The 15546-nt window shown below is 48.1% G+C and overlaps 1 protein-coding gene across 3 annotated transcripts in view; it reads right to left on the bottom strand.

The window, feature by feature from the left end:
* LOC137379933 (FYVE, RhoGEF and PH domain-containing protein 5-like) overlaps positions 1-15546 on the bottom strand; it is a 512321-nt gene that overhangs the window by 287250 nt on the left and 209525 nt on the right. For all 3 annotated transcript variants that reach the window (XM_068051316.1, XM_068051314.1, XM_068051315.1), the window contains 4 exons: positions 13640-13698; positions 11072-11143; positions 9227-9295; positions 8240-8323 (listed from right to left, as the gene is read on the bottom strand). In XM_068051316.1, coding sequence (XP_067907417.1) covers positions 8240-8323; positions 9227-9295; positions 11072-11143; positions 13640-13698 — 284 coding nt within the window. The remainder of the gene's footprint in view (positions 1-8239; positions 8324-9226; positions 9296-11071; positions 11144-13639; positions 13699-15546) is intronic.

The raw sequence follows: 15546 nt of genomic DNA on the forward strand, positions 1-15546 counted from the left end.
GGACTGCACTGATCTGATTGTTAGACAGCAAGCGAATCAGTGGCGGACAATAGTAATGACGTGGTGACGTCAGGGCAGGTTAGAAAGTTGTCCAATTCAGGCAAAGTTACAGGACCAGCAATCTGTTGGAGAGGGCTAAAGGCTCCTTTCCCTTGTAATACTCAGCAGCATCTCACTGGAATTATTCACAATACATCTTGATCTTTTCCATTTGTCTGTGCAGGCCAAGAATGCATATAATATCCAGGAGACGCTAAAGGCCAGGGTGGACCCCGCGCCGCCCCCCCTCCCACCCCACCAAGCTTCATCAGCTTAACCGCCACACCTCCAAAAGGAAGGCGGTGGATTTGATCGGGAGCTGCAGTGTCGCGGTGGGGCTGAGATGAGTGGAGAAAGTGCAAACGGTGAGTACCTATCCTTTGATCATTCAACTTTCACACAGTTTCACACAGAACATTGCCAGAGGGTCACCACCCACACCCCTCTGCTCCCACCTTGGCAACAGAAACATTCTAACCATCTGGTTTTCTCCATTCAGTTAAGCAAACAAGATTGAAGGCAGTCCCGCTGGGGGAGTCCAAGGGGGCTGACTCAGAGTGGGGGGGGGAAAGGGGGAATGGTGACTCAAAGCGAGATGGGATGGGGTGGCAGGTGTGTGGTAAAGTGTGTCAGAGTAACCCCAGCAGGAGGTGTAGAGACACAGCCCTGGCTTCAAAAGGCAGCTCATGTCCTATGATAAGGGACTGGCAGGTCCTCACCAGCGCTCCTTCCTGGGAAAGGACACTCAATCCCTGAACCCTATACTCCACCCTCAGCCCTCCCGAACCCTCAACCTGATGCTCATGCCAGCGCTTCCCCACCTTCCACATCCCCGTACCCAAAACCGCACCCTTACGCAACCCCTCCTACCAGCAGAGACAGAACCCTCAAAGAACAGTACAGCACAGGAACAGGCCATTCGGCCCTCCAAGCCTGCGCCGATCTTGATGCCTGCCTAAACTAAAATCTTCTGCACTTCCGGGGACCGTATCCTTCTATTCCCATCCTATTCATTTGTCAAGATGCCTCTTAAACGTCGCTATCGTACCTGCTTCCACCACCTCCCCTGGCAGCAAGTTCCAGGCACTCACCACCCTCTCTGTAAAGGACTTGCCTCGCACATCCCCTCTAAACTTTGCCCCTCGCACATTAAACCTATGTCCCCTAGTAACTGACTCTTCCACCCTGGGAAAAAGCTTCTGACTATCCACTCTGTCCATTCCACTCATAACTTTGTAAACCTCCATCATGTCACCCCTCCACCTCCGTCGTTCCAGTGAAAACAATCCAAGTTTATCCAACCTCTCCTTGTAGCTAATGCCCTCTAGACCAGGCAACATCCTGGTAAACCTCCTCTGTACCCTCTCCAAAGCCTCCACGTCCTTCTGATAGTGTGGCGACCAGAATTGCACGCAATATTCTAAGTGTGGCCTAACTAAAGTTCTGTACAGCTGCAGCATGACTTGCCTATTTTTATACTCTATGCCCCGACCGATGAAGGCAAGCATGCCGTTTGCCTTCTTGACTACCTTATCCACCTGCGTTGCCACTTTCAGTGACCTGTGGACCTGTACGCCCAGATCTCTTTGCCTGGCACCAGTGTGCTGACATCGTTCTCAGATTTAAAATTAATTTATCCAGCATCAAATACCATTTGAGAAGAGAGTTCCAAACTTCTACTACCCTTTGTGTGTGAAGTGTTTCCTAATTTTACTCCTGAAAGATATGGCTCTAATTTCTAAACTAAGTCACCTTGTCCTAAAGTCCCCAACTAGTGGAAATAGTTTCTCCCAATCTACCCTACTTATTACCCTGAATATCTTGAAAACTTCAATCAAATCACCCCTTCACCTTCTAAATTCTAGGGAATACAACCATAGTTTGTGTAATTCGCCTCTTATAATTTAACCCTTGAAGTCCAGATATCATTCTGGTAAATCTGCACTGCATTCCCTCGCAGGTCAATATATCCTTCCTAAGGTGTGGTGCCCAGAACTGCTCACAGTAACTCCAAGTGTGGTCTAGCCAGGGATCTGTATAGCTGAGGCATGACTTCTACCCACTTGTAATTCCTCTATATATAAAAGCCATTATTCATTCGCCTTTTTGATTATTTTCTGTACCTGTGCGTGATATTTAAATGATCATCTGGACTCCCAATTCTCTATGGGCTTCCACTATTCCTCATTTTTTACCTCTTAGAAAGTCCCCTGTTCTGTCCTTGATAGACAGAATTGCAGACAGACAATTCACACTTCCTGAGCATGAATCGAGTGAAATCCTTTTTGCTCAGGTTGCTGTGATTCCTGCGTGTGGCTTTCAGGGCCACATGTCTGCTTTTGATAGCTGCAAGCACCTTGGGAAGTCAGCTATCCTAAAGAACTCCATGACTGCTGCTCCTCCAAGTTCCATCAAATCTCATGACGTCATTTACCCTTCAGAATGGGGCATCTGTCACACTGCCCAACGCTGACCTTTACTGCTGCTGGGTTGAACTGCCACAACTCCCTCAGTGACCCCTGGAATCAAACAGTCCCATAAACACTGAAGGCTGTTAGTTACCTTCATCTCCAGAATGATGGCAGTGTTGGTGATGCTCGAGGTCTCAGGTTCCTCCTTCAGTAAACTGCACAGCTTGCTGATTGCTATCTTGGTGAAGCACAGATGGCACACAACCCGCTCCACAGGCATCTCCTCACAGCTCAAGTGAGGCCTGTAACTATGTGCGGAGAAAGTCTGGCTCAATTGAACATGTGGCCTGTGTGACTGCATTCGCTGCCTCTCAAGTCTCTGGGCTATGAGCATCCACACACGCTCTCCACAAATATCCCCATCCTCAATGATGGGTGAGCCCAGCACATCAGTGCAAATGATAAGGCTGAAGCATTTGCAACAATCTTCAGCCAGAAGTGTCAAGTGGATGATCCATCTCGGCCCCCTCCTGAATTCCCCAGCATCACAGATGCCAGTCTTCAGCCAATTCTATTCACTCCACGTGTTATCAAGAAATGACTGAAGGCACTGGATACTGCAAAGACTATGGGCCCTGACAATATTCCGGTAACAGTACTGAGGATCTGTGCTCCAGAACTTGCACAAAGGAAGATGGTTGTTGGAGGTCAATCATCTCAGCTCCGGGACATCACTGCAGGAGTTCCTCAGGCTAGTGTCCCAGGCCCAACCATCTTCAGCTGCTTCATCAATGATCTTCCTTCGATCATAAGGTCACAAGTGGGGATGTTCGCTGATGATTGCACAATATTCAACACCATTTGCAACTCCTCAGATACTGAAGCAGTCCATGTAGAAATGCAGCAAGACCTGGACAATATCTAGGCTTGAGCTGATAAGTGGCAAGTAACATTCGTGCCACACAAGTACCAGGCAATGACCATCTCCAACAAGAGAGAATCTAACCATCTCCCCTTGACATTCAATGACATTACCATCACTGAATCCCGCACTATCAACATCCTGGGGGTTACCATTGACCAGAAACTGAACTGGACCAGCCATATAAATACCGTGGCTACAAGAGCAGGTCAGATGCTGGGAATTCTGCAGCACGTAACTTACCTCCTGACTCCCAAAACCTCGCCACCATCTACAAGGCACAAGTCAGGAGTGTGATGGAATACTCTCCACTTGCCTGGATGGGTGCAGCTCCAACTACACTCAAGAAGCTTGACACCATCCAGGACAAAGCAGCCCGCTTGATTGGCATCCCAACCACAAACATCTGCTCCCTCTACCACCGACACACAATGTGTACCATCTACAAGCTCCTTCGACAGCACCTTCCAAACCCGCAACCTCTACCACCTAGAAGGACAAGGGCACCAGATACATGGGAACACCACCACCTGCAAGTTCCCCTCCAAGTCACACACCATCCTGACTTGGAATTATATCGCCGTTCCTTCACTGTCGTTGTGTCAAAATCCTGGAACTGCCTTCTTAACAGTACTGTGGGTATACCTACCCCACATGGACTGCAGCAGTTCAAGAAGGCAGCTCACCACTACTTTCTCAAAGGCAATTAGGGATGGGCAATAAATGCTGACCTAACCAGCGACACCCACATCCCAGGAGCGAATAAAAAAAACTCTCACTCCTCTAACATTATAAAGGCAATGGTGTCATTTTTAAACTTTCAATTATATATTAAAAATAAACAAATGTGGGAACTACTAGGAATGTAATGAGGCAATAATAGCAAAATGACTATTTTATAGTATTTTAACGTTATCCTAATGGTTTAATTTAATTAAACTCAGCCGCAAACCTGCACCTTGCTAAAATGAATGCTGGTCACTGCAGACATGCTAAAATCAAGCAACCCAGGGTGTCTGCTTGCCAAAGTAAAGGGTGCAATTTTTGGAGCCTCCTCAAAGGCCTGCAAACAGGCACAATTAGGAGCATAGGAAATAGGAGCAGGAGTAGGACATTCGGCCCATCGAGCCTGCTCCACCATTCAAACAGATCATGGCTGATCATCTACCTCTATGCCATTTCTCCCCACTATCCCCATATCCCTTGATGTCATTAGTATCCAGAAAATTATTGATTTCTGTCTTGAACATATTCAATGATTGAGCTTCCACAGCCCTCTGGGGTAGAGGATTCCACAGATTCACCACCATCTGAGCGAAGATATTCCTCCTCATCTCAGTCTTAAATGGCCTACCCCTTATTCTGAGATTATGTCCCCTTGTTCCAGACTCACCAGCCAGAGGAAACATCCTTCCTGCATCCACCCTGTCACAACCTGTAAGAATTTTGTAAGTTTCAATGCGATCATCTCTCATCCATCAAAATTCTAGAGAATACAAGCCCCGTTTCCTCAATCTCTCCTCATAAGACAATCCCAACATCCCAGGGATTAGACTAGTGAATCTCCGTTGCACTTTCTTTATGGCAGGTATATCCTTCCTTAGATAAGGAGACCAAAACTGTACACAATACTTCAGGTGCGATCTCACCCAGGCTTTCTACAATTGCAGCAAGATTTCTTTACTCCTGTATTCAAATCCCCTTGCAATGAAAGCCAACATACAATTTGCCTTCTTAATTGCTTGCTGCACCTGCATACTAACCATTAGTGACTCATGAACAAGGTCCCTTTGGACATCAACACTTCCCAACCTCTCACCATTTATGGAATACTCTGCCTTTCATTTTTTTTTCTATCAAAGTAGATCATTTCACACTTAATCACATTATATTCCATCTGCCATGTTCTTGCCTATTCACTTAGCCTGTCCAAATCCCCTTGAAGCCACCTTGTATCATCCATACAACTTACATTCCCACCTAGTTTTGTGTCATCAGCAAATTTGGAAATGTTACATTTTATCCTCACATCCAAATCATTTATATAGATTGTGAACAGCTGTGGCCCCAGCACTGATCCTTGTGGTACCCCACTAGTAACAGCCTACCATCCTGAGAATGACCCATTTATTCCTAATCTCTGTTTTCTGTCTGTTAACCAGTTCTCAATCCGTACCAGTAGATTACCCCCAATCCCATGTGCTCTAATTTTGTTTACTAACTTCCTGTGTGGGACCTTATCAAAAGCCTTCTGAAAATCCAAATACACCACATCCACTGGTTCTCCTTTATCTATGCTACAAGTAACATCCTCAAAAAACTCCAATGGGTTTGCCAAACATGATTTCCCTTTCATAAACCCATGTTGATTCTGCTCAATCATATTATTTTGTAAGTGTTCAGTTATCTCATCCTTTATGATAGATTCTAACAGTTTCCCTACTACTTAGCAGAAACAAAAAATGGTGATTAATTCATTGAGGCACACCAATTTTGTGGGTGGAGCCAGCTCCCAGCACATTTTTTCTGAAACAAGTATAAACGATTGGAGAAACTTGAGTTGTGTTGAACACAATTTGCGCTTGAAATTTTCATAGAAACATAGAAAATAGGAGGAGTAGGCCATTCGGCCCTTCAAGCCTGCTGCGCCATTCGTTATGATCATAGCTGATCATCCAACTCAGTAACCTGTTCCCACTTTCTCCCCATATCCTTTGATCCCTTTCATCCCAAAAGCTATATCTAACTCCTTCTTGGTTTCGAAGGTTCCAGAAGAATTGAGCTGATAAAAACTAACTTAACTGAGTGGAAAGTCCAGGACACTGTTCCCCTGCCACCACTGGACACACAATTTAAAAAAAAATGTTTTGTTCATTCATGTTGTTTCGGACCAGGATGGAAATGATAGGAATGGTTTCCCCTTTTCACCTCTCAATTGACTGAAGACAGCGTGTTTATTAGCGTGCTTAAGAAGGGTAGCAAGGATAATCCAGGAAATTACAGGCCGGCGAGCTTTACGTCAGTGGTAGGGAAATTATTAGCGAGGATTCTTCAGGACAGCATTTGCTCTCGTTTGGAAACAAATGGACTTATTAGCGAGAGGCAACATGGTTTTGTGAAGGGGAGGTCGTGTCTCACTAATTTGATTGAGTCTTTTGAGGAAGTGACAAAGGTGATTGATGAAGGAAGGGCGGTGGATGTTATCTATATGGACTTCAGTAAAGCCTTTGACAAAGTCCCTCATGGCAGACTGGTACAAAAGGTGAAGTCACACGGGTTCAGAGATGAGCTGGCAAGATGGATACAGAACTAGCTCTGTCATAGAAGACAGAGGGTAGCAGTGGAAGGGTGCTTTTCTGAATGGAGGGATGTGACTAGTGGTGTTCCGCAGGGATCAGTGCTGGGACCTTTGCTGTTTGTAGTATATATAAATGATTTGGAGGGAAATGTAGCTGGTCTGATTAGTAAGTTTGCGGACGACACAAAGGTTGGTGGAGTTGCGGATAGTGTTGAGGATTGTCAGAGGATACAGCAGGATATAGATCGGTTGGAGACTTGGGCGGAGAATTGGCAGATGGAGTTTAATCCGGACAAATGTGAGGTAATGTATTTTGGAAGGTCTAATGCAGGTGGGAAGTATACAGTAAATGGCAGAACCCTTAGGAGTATTGACAGGCAGAGAGATCTGGGCGAACAGGTCCACAGATCACTGAAAGTGGCAACGCAGGTGGATAAGGTAGTCAAGAAGGCATACGGCATGCTTGCCTTCATCGGTCGGGACATAGAGTATAAAAATTGGCAAGTCATGCTGCAGCTGTACAGAACTTTAGTTAGGCCACACTTAGAATACTGCGTGCAATTATGTTCGCCACACTACCAGAAGGACGTGGAGGCTTTGGAGAGGGTACAGAGGAGGTTTACCAGGATGTTGCCTGGTCTGGAGGGCATTAGCTATGAGGAGAGATTGGATAAACTCGGATTGTTTTCACTGGAACGACGGAGGTGGAGGGGCGACATGATAGAGGTTTACAAAGTTATGAGTGGAATAGACAGAGTGGATAGTCAGAAGCTTTTTCCCAGGGTGGAAGAGTCAGTTACTAGGGGACATAGGTTTAAGGTGAGAGGGGCAAAGTTTAGAGGGGATGTGCGAGGCAAGTTCTTTACACAGAGGGTGGTGAGTGCCTGGAACTTGCTGCCGGGGGAGGTGGTGGAAGCAGGTACAATAGCGACGTTTAAGAGGCATCTTAACAAATACATGAATAGGATGGGAATAGAGGGATACGGTCCCCGGAGGTGCAGAAGATTTTAGTTCAGGTAGGCATCAAGATCGGCGCAGGCTTGGAGGGCCGAATGGCCTGTTCCTGTGCTGTACTGTTCTTTGTTCTTTGGTGGTGTTCCCACGTGTCGGCTGCCCTTGTTATTCTAGATGCTAGAGGTCGCAGGTTTGGAAGATGCTGTTGAAGAAGCCTTGGTGAATTGCTGTAATGCATCTTGGAGATGGTACACACTGCTGCCACTGTGCATCAGTGGTGGAGAGAGTAAATGTTTGTGGATGGGGTGCCAATCAAGCGGGCTGCTTTGTCCTGGATGGCGTTGGAGCTGCACCAATCCAGGCAAGTGGAGAGTATTCCATCACACTCCTGACTTGTGCCCTGTAGCTGGTAGACAGGCTTTGGGGAGTCAGGAGGTGAGTTACTCGCCACAGAATTACCAGCCTCTGACTTGCCCTTGTAGCCACAGTATTTGTGTGACTGGTCTAGTTACGTTCCTGTTCCCGCAATCCTTCTCCCACCTTCTGTACTTTTGCACTGTTCTCTCTCCATCTCCAGTGCACAAACTGTTGCCCTAGCGGTCCTGTGTCACTTACCTTCATGCCCATTAATGGTAGCGTCTTGTTGAGTTGATATTTGCCGCTGTGCTGTGGCGCAGTGTACAGGAACATGTCATTCATCTGTAGAGGAGGATCAGATATTACTGGCCTTGCAGATCCATGATGTGTATCACCTCCAGTCACAGACTGGATTCCATTGTGGGAAATGAACTGCTGGAGCAGATCATCAGGTGAGTCCCATCCTGTCAATGTCTCAGGAGACTGAACATCTCAAACACATTGCCAGGGTGTTGGCACAGTCATTGGCAGCTAACCAATGTGGGAGAGTCCATGAACAGCAAAGTCTTCACTCCTCACTATAAACTTTGCTCCCTAACTACTGCCCCCATCCCTCTCCCCAGTAAGCGGCTGAGGCTGAACCAGACTATTCGCAATCTTGGTGCCATATTTGACCCAAAAATGAGCTTCCGACCACATAATCATGCCATCTATAAGACCACCTAACTCCACCTCCGTAACATCTCTTAATTCCACCCCTGCCTCAGCTGCTGACATTCCTTATTTATACCTTTATTACCTTGAGACGTAACTATTCCAACACATTCCTGGTCATTGGAACCGATGTTTGGATTCCTAACTTAAGATGCCAAGTGACCAGTCACTATTTCTCATTCATTCATGGACTTTATTTTCAATCTGTGCTGAGGCCACTCTTGAGGAACAGAGGCCAACATTGGCACAGCGAGGCTGGGGCGGGGCAAGGCCAGGCCAGGCTGGAAGGAACTACCTGATGGCAGGGCAGAGGTCCCGCGGCCTATAGCCAACTCCAGTGGGGGGAGACTGTCCAAATCCTCCCAACAAAGCTGCATCAATGCTGCTCTCACAACCCAAGACTCCTTCCTTGAATGGGCATCATCAGCTCAGTAGACACAGTGCAGATATTTACCACAATGTGAGATCAAGTTAACACCATGCAGGCAATTCAGGCCAGTCAACAGACCAAATAAACCAAAACTGAATTACCAAGAAACAATATCGATGCTGCAATGTTTCCTCAGTCACTCTCAGCAGTGCTCCTTCCTTGATAAGCACCTAATGGGACAAAGAAATTTGTGAATCCAGCTTTACCAGTCTCAGTGCTAACAGTGTCATTCCATATACTACAGAAAAGTTCCACCCTCACCCTGTTTACTGGGCTTCTTACACATTGACAAGGACACCTAGCTCAATTCTTTGTTCACCTTTATTTATTTATTTAGAGATACAGCACTGAAACAGGCCCTTCGGCCCACTGAGTCTGTGCCGACCAACAACCACCCATTTATATTAATCCTACATTAACCCCATATTCTCTACCACATTCCCACCATTCTCCTACCACCTACACTTGGAGCAATTTACAATGGCCAATTTACCTATCAACCTGCAAGTCTTTGGCTGTGGGAGGAAACTGGAGCACCCGGCAGAAACCCATGCAGACACAGGGAGAACTTGCAAACTCCGCACAGGCAGTACCCAGAACAGAACCTGGGTCGCTGGAGCTGTAAGAAAAGGGTAGCAGGCTCAGGAGAGAGGCATCCCACACCGCAGTACCATCTCTTCCCATTTCTTCTCGGGGATGTGAGCATCACTGGTACACACTACTGCCATGGTGTGCCAGTGCTGGAGGGAGTGAATGTTTAAGGTGGTTAATGGGGTGCCAATCAAGTGGCCTGCTTTGTGGGTGCTGACGAGCTTCCCAAGAGTTGTTGCAGTAATTCAATCACTTCCATCCAGTTAGTGAAACCATCCTCCTTTTGCTCTCACATTTCCTGAAGACAGCAATACTGAGTGTCAGCTGTAGTTCAGTGGGTAGCTCTCTTGCCTGACTCAAGACTGTGGGTTCAAGTCCCACTCCAGTGTTTGAGCACAAAAAAAATCAAGACTGACACTCCAGTGCAGTACTGAGAGAGAGCTGCACTGTCAGAGGTGTCGTCTTTCAGATGAGACGTTAAACCGAGGCCCCATTTACCATCTCAGGTGGACATAAAAGATCCTATGCCACTATTTTGAAGAAGAGCAGGGGAATTCTCCCCGGTGTCCTGGACAATATTTATCCCTCAATCAACATCACAAAAACAGATTATCTGGTCATTATCACATTGCTGTTTGTGGGAGCTTGCTGAGCACATACTAGCTGTTGTATTTCCTGCATTACAACAGTGACTACACTTCAAAAGTACTTAATTGGCTGTAAAACATTTTGGGATATCTGGTGGTCATGAAAGGAGCCACATAAATGCAAGTCTTTTGTTTTTCTTTTCGCAGATCCCACATATGATAGGTGCTCTCTGCTGTCTAACCACTTCACAAATCTTTCAGTGAGTCTAGAAAGTAAGGCCAGCAGAGTATTCTACACAGAGGGAATCTGAGAACAATATGTCCTTGCCTTATGATCACACATGTACTCAGTGAATAGAAATCAGGAGCAGGCACCGTCTACTCTTCTCCCTCCTTAACTGCTGGAGTGGTTGCTTTCCGTTAACTCAACCTTTTTGCTCCCCGGGCCTCTCTTGCTCCCCAGGCTTTTGTTCTGCCCAGGGAGGGGCTCTCCTGCTCCCCAGGCCTCTGTTTCGCCCAGGGAGGGGCTCTCCTGCTCCCCAGGCCTCCGTTCCACCCCAGGAGGGCTCTGCTGCTCCCCAGAAGTGACCTCTCCCTCCCTCTTCACTGAATGTTGACATTGCTCTATTACTGTTTAAACTGTTGCACCCAAGCTCATCCTGAGCCCCAACTGATCTCTGGACAGCTAACAGTAGGGCAGAGTGAGGGAGAATAGAATTAAATGACACTGAATAAATGGTGCACTGAGGTGGAAGGAGCAGTACTCACCCTCCCAGGCTGGACCACCTGGTGCAAACCCCTCACTCTGTGCTCAACTTCCAGCAGCTTCTGAAGATTCTCCTAAGTACAAGTTGAAAATGACAAAGATGTGACGGACAGATCCGATAGAGGGAGCAGCACTGTTACTAACTGGAGACAAGGAAGGTCTGAAAACGGGAAGCTGGTGAAGCAGAGTTACAATTAGCTTCATTGTCACTGATAGGAAGACAGTGATGAGCTGCAGTTATTCATTGTTAGTGCTCTCCAGTAAGTTTGCGGACAACACAAAGGTTGGTGGAGTTGCGGATAATGATGAGGATTGTCAGAGGATACAGCAGGATATAGATTGGTTGGAGACTTGGGCGGAGAAATGGCAGATGGAGTTTAATCCGGACAAATGTGAGGTAATGCATTTTGGAAGGTCTAATACAGGTGGGAAGTGTACAGTAAATGGCAGAACCCTTAGGAGTATTGACAGGCAGAGAGATCTGGGCGTACAGGTCCACAGGTCACTGAAAGTGACAACACATGTGGATAAGGTGGTCAAGAAGACATACGGCATGCTTGCCTTCATCGGTCCAGGCATAGAGTATAAAAATTGGCAAGTCATGCTGTAGCTGTACAGATCTTTAATTAGGCCACACTTGGAATATTGCGTACAATTCTGGTCGCCACACTACCAGAAGGACGTGAAGGCTTTGGAGAGGGTACAGAAGAGGTTTACCAAGATGTTGCCTGGTCTGGAGAGTATTAGCTATGAGGAGAGGTTGGATAAACTCGGATTGTTTTCACTGGAATGACGGAGGTGGAGGGGCGACATGATAGAGTTTACAAAGTTATGAGCGGCATGGACAGAGTGGATAGTCAGAAGCTTTTTCCCAGGGTGGAAGAGTCAGTTACTAGGGGACATAGGTTTCAGGTGCGAGGGGCAAAGTTTAGAGGGGATGTGAGAGGCAAGTTTTTTTACACAGAGGGTGGTGAGTGCCTGGAACTTGCTGCCGGGGGAGGTGGTGGAAGCAGATACAATAGCGACGTTTAAGAGGCATCTTGCCAAATACATGAATAGGATGGGAATAGAGGGAAATGGACCCTGGTTTTAGTTTAGACAGGCATCAAGATCGGCACAGGCTTGGAGGGCCGAATTGCCTGGTGGGTGTACACGTGTGGTGTGCGTGTGCATGAGAAAATAACTGTGGTCTGTGTGCTCACCTGAGAACAGACGAAACAGTCCTTGGAATTGTTCAATATAGAAGGTGGAAATTTCAATTAACTCCAATAAGCTTTTACTGTGCAGGAGGTGTCAGAGGCACTGAGGTGGAATGGTGACAATACAGGGATAGTGCTGGAGGCAGTGAGCGGTTACTATAGGATGAGTATCTGATGGTAGATCTCCAGTTTTAATTGCCCAGTGGACTCTGGTTTTACTCATGTTAATCCAGAAGGTAACTGGACTGACAGCGTAGACTGGCACTGCCCCACAACCCCAGCCCCCACTCTACACCTGCCTATGCTGAGTGTGAAGATGGCCACCAGTCTCAGCAACAACTTCAACTCAGCAAAAACAGCCTCATAGAATGCTCGGCACAGTAGAGAAACCACAGCATTCCCAGAGACCCAAACACCGGACCCTAGGGACCCAAACACCATCCTCAGGGACTGGACCCAGGGACCCAAACACCAGACCCAGCACCATCCCCAGGGACTGGACCCAAACACCATCCCCAGGGACTGGACCCAGGGACCCAAACACCATCCCCAGGGACTGGACCCAAACACCATCCCCAGGGACTGGACCCAGGGACTGGACCCAGGGACCCAAACACCAGACCCAGCACCATCCCCAGGGACTGGACCCAAACACCATCCCCAGGGACTGGACCCAGGGACCCAAACACCATCCCCAGGGACTGGACCCAAACACCATCCCCAGGGACTGGACTCAGGGACCCAAGCACCAGACCCCAGGGACCCAAACACCGGACCCCAGGGACCCAAACACCGGACCCCAGGGACTGGACCCAGGGACCGGACCCAGGGACCCAAACATCATCCCCAGGGACCAGACCCAGTGACCCAAACACCATCCCCAGGGACCAGACCCAGTGACCCAAACACCTTCCCCAGGGACCAGACCCAGTGACCCAAACACCATCCCCAGGGACCAGACCCAGTGACCCAAACACCATCCCCAGGGACCAGACCCAGTGACCCAAACACCTTCCCCAGGGACCAGACCCAGTGACCCAAACACCGGACCCAGGGACCCAAACACTGGACCCAGGGACCAGACCCAGTGACCCAAACACCTTCTCCTCGGACCAGACCCAGTGACCCAAACACCAGACCCAGGGACCAGACCCAGTGACTCAAACACCATCCGCAGGGACCAGACCCAGCGACCCAAACACCAGACCCAGGGACCAGACCCAGGGACCCAAACACCGGCCCCAGGGACCCAAACACCGGCCCCAGGGACCCAAACACCGGCCCCAGGGACCCAAACACCTAGTATTTAGTACCATGTTGCAATTCATATTCTGAGAAAAAGCAGAAGAAAACACAAAGAGCTTGACTTACCCCGTACGTCACACGCTGCCTGGCCTGGTCACAAACGTCACCCACAACAAGTAAAGCAGCTAACATAGGAATTAGAACCACAGCCCATTAGTAACACAACACCAATCAGATACAAGCCCCACCTCCCCATCCCCCACAGCACCAATCAGATACAAGCCCCACCTCCCCATCCCCCACAGCACCAATCAGATACAAGCCCCACCTCCCCATCCCCCACAGCACCAGATACAAGACCCACCTCCCCACCCACCACAGCACCAATCAGATACAAGCCCCACCTCCCCATCCCCCACAGCACCAGATACAAGCCCCACCTCCCCATCCCCCACAGCACCAATCAGATACAAGCCCCACCTCCCCATCCCCCACAGCACCAATCAGATACAAGCCCCACCTCCCCATCCCCCACAGCACCAATCAGATACAAGCCCCACCTCCCCATCCCCCACAGCACCAATCAGATACAAGCCCCACCTCCCCATCCCCCACAGCACCAATCAGATACAAGCCCCACCTCCCCATCCCCCACAGCACCAGATACAAGCCCCACCTCCCCATCCCCCACAGCACCAGATACAAGCCCCACCTCCCCATCCCCCACAGCACCAGATACAAGACTCACCTCCCCACCCACCACAGCACCAATCAGATACAACCCGACTAAGTTGTATCAGTAATTGTCCCCGCCATTTTGCGATATTTAACCAATTTCATCATCTCAGCCATCCCCTAAAATAGGCTAATCGTGGCTACAAAGAGAAAAGATTAAAATGTTGCCAAAAAGAGTAAGCCTGAGGATTGGGAGGATTTTAAAGTTCAGCAACGGATGGCAAAGGAAGAGAAAATTGGATGAGAGTAACCGAGCGAGACACATAAAACCAGATTGTAAAAGCTTTTATAGATATGTAAAAAGGGTTATTGGATGTTGTTCCTGGGCAATTAGTGCTTTTATCCTGGATTATAGGGTGTTTTATGCCCTGGGTGATTTGGGTTTTATCCCCTGGGTTACTGAGGTTTTATCCCTGGGTTTTTGGTGCTTACTGGGAGGCCTGGCCCCCAGATGTGTGGCACACAGGCCCACTGTCGTGTGGTTCTGCCCTGGAACAAACAAATAGCCTCCCAGCTACGGGTAAATAGTCTCACTGCCTTGTGGGTGTCTTCACAGAATCACATCTTGGAAGAGAAGGCGGTTTGGGAGTAAACTCTGACAGAAAATCCAGAGTGGAGTCCCATAGGTGCTTATCTGTTACTTATCAGGCAGTTTTCAAGCAACTCCTGCAGCAGAGCTGGTACCAAACAGTATTGTTATTTTTTCCTTTCTTTTGGACGATACAAGCAATGCTGAGAGGGGGATCCTGATGCTTGGGATACCCAGGGTCTCCATACTATTTTCCCAGGGCCTGGAGAGGACACTGCAGCTTCGTGGTTAAACATTGGCACAACATGGGAATAAACAATTCCCAGTTATAAGCTCTCGCTCGATTGGCGTAGTGTAAGAGCGCCAGGGGTTATTTCTAATGGTGGGTGGGATAATTGCATCTCATTGGATAGCTACCACCCACCCCTGGCTGGGCATCTCCCAGTCAATTAGGTGCTGTCCTGCCATGACCCACTTGCTTCAATGGGTGCTTGTAGCTTAGAGAGTCATCTCTCAACAGGCAGGTTGATAATCTAAGCACCAGGCAAATTAAACGGAACAAAGAAGACACCAGTCCTTCGCATTGCAAGCTGAAACGTCAGGACTATGTGCCTTACCAACGACATTCTGTAGGTTGATGACACACACAAGACAGCTGTGATCGAGAAAGAACTCACAAGGCTCAATGTGGACATTGCTGTGCTGCAAGAAACGAGACTCATTCAAAGTGGATCCCTCAAAGAGAAACACGACACCTTTTTTTTTAAGA

Source organism: Heterodontus francisci, chromosome 19 (genome assembly GCF_036365525.1).
Source record: "Heterodontus francisci isolate sHetFra1 chromosome 19, sHetFra1.hap1, whole genome shotgun sequence".
NCBI classification, from domain to species: Eukaryota; Metazoa; Chordata; class Chondrichthyes; order Heterodontiformes; family Heterodontidae; genus Heterodontus; species Heterodontus francisci.